The following is a 3,751-nucleotide window of genomic DNA, read 5'->3' on the forward strand; positions in this document are numbered from 1 at the left end:
CATGGCCTTGTAGTCCACTATCTTACTCCCATCACAGTCTCCATTTTTTTTTTTTTGAGACAGTCTTACTATGTTGCCCTCAGTAAAGTGCTGTGGCATCACAGCTCACAGCAACCTTAAACTCTTGGGCTTAAGCGATTCTCTTGCCTCAGCCTCCCAAGCAGCTGAGACTGCAGGCCACAATGCCTGGCTATTTTTCTGTTGCAGTTGTCATTGTTATTTTAGCTAGCCCCAGATGGGTTCAAACCCACCAGCCTCAGTGCATGTGGCTGGCACCATAACCCCATCACAATCTCTAATCTCAGCTCTTACCCAAGACTACAGGGTTCTCTCACATCTTGGGGACACAGAAAGAAGAAGTATAAAGTCTTTCTCAAGTACCAGGTGGACCATGCTCCACTCCTCACCCATACCTCCACCCCCCATGCTGGCCTAGAACTTTCTTTTGGTTCCTCAGCACCCTATGGATAAAATCAAATCACCCCACCATAGCTTACAAAGCCAGGAAAGAACTGGCTTGCCTGAGTCTAACCACAATCCCTCTTGCTTTTTGCTTTCTGGCTGCCTGATCCTCTTTTAGTTTCTTAAGACCATATGTTTCCTCCTGATTCAAGCCCTTTGCACCTGAGGTTCTTTCTGACCCCTACCCCAAACCGAACCTACACACACACTCTTCACCTTTCAAGTAATATCTCACCTTTCAATTTAAATGCTACCTCCTACAAGAAGCCCTCCCTGACCACTGGCTGAGCCAGGGCCTACAGAGCCCTGTAACCAGGCTGGCCTCATCTCACTCACAGGAACTTATTTCCGAGCCCCACTATAAACCTCTTTCAGTTCCTCACAGGAGCAAGGTGTATTCTTTCCTTCCTGATGGTGATGTAACATGTGGTTTTCTCTGCCTGGAACACTCTCCCACTACCCCTTTGCATAATACCTCCTTTAAGTTGCAGCTCATACACATCTCCTCTTCCAGAAGCCTTGCCTGATCACCCAGCCTGAGTCACAGGCCTCCACTGGGCTCCCAAACCTTTTTGTGCTTCCCCCTGCTCACCCTTGATCACACTGTGATCCCCACATGCCCCCCCCCATCCTGCCTGCCCCTCTGCCTGTGCTCTCCCTGCCACAACCTGACCATTTCTAGGCTGTCACTGTCTGATGCTGTCTGTGAACATTGTGAGGGTAGGGCCTGGGGGTGTCCTAGTCAGTAATTTGGGGTTTTTTTCTCTTAGCAGAGGTCAACTATGATTAGTTATGTCTGCAGCCCTGCCTTGCCCAGGGTGCCTGCTGGTACTCAGTGGATGTTGAATGATTGAATGAGTGACCAGTATGCTTCTCTCCCTCAGTGTTACCTGTTTCACATGTACGTGGGCGTCCGGGCTGGCGGAGGCATCGGTGATGAGATCGAGGATCCAGCAGGCGATGAATATGAGCTCTACCGGGTGGTCTTCGACATCACCTTCTTCTTCTTTGTCATTGTCATCCTCCTGGCCATCATTCAGGGTCAGTGCTGGCCAGGGGCATGGGAGAGGGTACTTAGTGCCCAGAGGTAGGCTGGAACCATGGCTAAGAATGCATGCCCAAGATCCAGTCTATGTGGATTCATGTCCCAACTCTGCCTCTTCCTACTGGAGACCTTAGGCGAAGACAGAATCAAGTCCTTAGTTTTTCATTCTGCAGAATGAGGTGTTAATGGTCCTAACCTCATAGGGTTATGTTGAATCATACATGCGAAATGTCTGGCTCAAGTGTTCAATAAACACTTGGCATTATTTTTCTTCTTAGGAAGCACGATGAGATTAGGGATAGGGGGCTGAAGGGCAAAGCCCAGAGGTAGGGCTCTAGAGCAGGAGGAATATGAGCTGGGTCAGAGATGGGGCACTGATCCACCTCCTGCCACCTCAGGTCTGATCATCGACGCTTTCGGGGAGCTCAGAGACCAACAAGAACAAGTGAAGGAGGATATGGAGGTGGGTCCTGTCTGGGAGGAACCAGAGGGATTAAAGAACCTGGGGCGGTCAAATAGGCCTTGACTCTGATCACTCCTACCACTCACAGACCAAGTGCTTCATCTGCGGAATCGGAAGTGACTACTTTGACACTACACCACACGGGTTTGAAACTCACACACTGGAAGAGCACAATCTGGCCAATTACATGTGAGTGTGGCGCGCTGGCCAATCAGAAGGGTGGGGCGGGACACTGACAGGGAGGGGCGGGATACTGAGCCTGGGCCAGGGGGATGGGGTGTGTGGCATCCAAGTGGGTGGATTCCCAGCCAGCAAATCAGAAGGAAAGGATGGTTCTGACCTGTTTCTCGCGGCCCTCCCACCCTTAGGTTTTTCCTCATGTATTTGATCAACAAGGATGAGACAGAACACACGGGTCAGGTAAGAGGGTGGGGACAGTGGGCCAGGACATAGAGAGCTTTAATATAAGGCCAATCAGCAGGTGACATCTAAAAAGCTGGTTTCAAGATCAAGTGTTTGAAGATGTGACCAATTCCTATCCCCCAATCCTAGGAGTCTTATGTCTGGAAGATGTACCAAGAGAGATGTTGGGATTTCTTCCCGGCTGGTGATTGTTTCCGCAAGCAGTATGAGGACCAGCTTAGCTGAGACAGCCCCAGCTGACCTTCCACCCCCACCTCAAGTGCCTTATTCTCACAATCAAGCCCCTTTAGCTCCCCAAACCCCGTTCCCCCAAGGCAGCTGGGGGAGAGTGACCTCATACTGAAGAAATAAAGCCTGTGCTACACCCTTGGCGTCATTGTGTTAGGTTGTTGGCATCCAGAAATTCAACTCTCCCCTAGAAAAACAAGTTGACTGCAAAGGCTTAAGTCATGTTTATTGGGAATGAGGACAAGTCATGACCACTAGTGTGTCTGTTGAACAGGGAGATGTAGGGACTAGTTCCTAACACCCTCCTAGGGACTCATTCCTGGATGTAGAGGTTGCTGGGGGCAGTAGGATCATCTGCTGGGCGTGTCTCCACCACTACAGGCCTGGGGAAGGAAGAAAGAATTTACTTCAATCATTCATTCGCTTATGTGTTCACTCATTCATTCATTCACAAAGTAGTTAATAAAGACTGTGCCAGCCCAATGCTGGGCTACAGCAGTGAACAAGCAGACATGGTCCCTGCCCTTGGGGAGCTCGAAGTTTAGAGAGGGAGACCAACATGAATCAGTGGTGCACTTACGTAAGTGCAAAGAAGCATGGGGTACATGGCAGGGAAACCTAACCCAGAAGGTTAGCCAAGGCACCCCCAAAGAATAGATAGAGGAGCCTAAAGGAGACTCAGGAAGGTACTTGGTGAGGAAGGGGTGTTCTGGGCAGAAAGAAAAGTCTGTGCAAAGGCTTTGATGTGGGAAAGAGAGGTTAGAGCATGGCCAGATATGTCATAGCCTTGCGTCACAAGAGGATTTTAAGCAGGGAGAGAACAACATGCTCAGATTTGGATTTTACAAAGACCCCTCTGGCATGTCAAAAGGAAACAGGGGCTCCTTAAATGGGGTCCCACTGACTAAATCTGGGACTATTTGTGCCTCAAAATAAACAATGAAGATAATAGATTATACCACAGAGAACAAAATAGAAATCCTACCCTATAAATGTATACAACTATTATAATCCCATAATAATTAAAAATAAAAACATTTTTAAAAAAGAATAAAACAGGCTCGGTGCCTGTGGCTCAAGTGGCTAAGGCGCCAGCCACATACACCTAAGGTGGCAGGTTCGAATCCAGC

General features: G+C 49.0%; 2 protein-coding genes across 3 annotated transcripts in view; one reads left to right on the forward strand and one right to left on the reverse strand.

Annotated features, from left to right (window-relative positions):
* RYR1 (ryanodine receptor 1) overlaps positions 1 to 2,760 on the forward strand; it is a 131,919-nt gene extending 129,159 nt beyond the window's left edge. For both annotated transcript variants that reach the window (XM_003796154.3, XM_003796155.3), the window contains 5 exons: positions 1,347 to 1,503; positions 1,906 to 1,970; positions 2,059 to 2,159; positions 2,339 to 2,390; positions 2,523 to 2,760. In XM_003796154.3, coding sequence (XP_003796202.1) covers positions 1,347 to 1,503; positions 1,906 to 1,970; positions 2,059 to 2,159; positions 2,339 to 2,390; positions 2,523 to 2,618 — 471 coding nt within the window. In that variant the 3' untranslated portion in view covers positions 2,619 to 2,760. The remainder of the gene's footprint in view (positions 1 to 1,346; positions 1,504 to 1,905; positions 1,971 to 2,058; positions 2,160 to 2,338; positions 2,391 to 2,522) is intronic.
* A 66-nt stretch (positions 2,761 to 2,826) lies between these two features.
* The window catches only part of MAP4K1 (mitogen-activated protein kinase kinase kinase kinase 1), a 20,326-nt gene continuing 19,401 nt past the window's right edge, over positions 2,827 to 3,751 (reverse strand). Inside the window, exon 31 of the mRNA XM_003796156.3 lies at positions 2,827 to 3,004. Within this exon, the coding sequence (XP_003796204.1) occupies positions 2,935 to 3,004 (70 nt within the window). The 3' untranslated portion in view covers positions 2,827 to 2,934. The remainder of the gene's footprint in view (positions 3,005 to 3,751) is intronic.

The sequence above is a fragment of the Otolemur garnettii genome, unplaced genomic scaffold, assembly GCF_000181295.1.
Source record: "Otolemur garnettii isolate 467f Iridium unplaced genomic scaffold, OtoGar3 scaffold00100, whole genome shotgun sequence".
Lineage (NCBI taxonomy): Eukaryota > Metazoa > Chordata > Mammalia > Primates > Galagidae > Otolemur > Otolemur garnettii.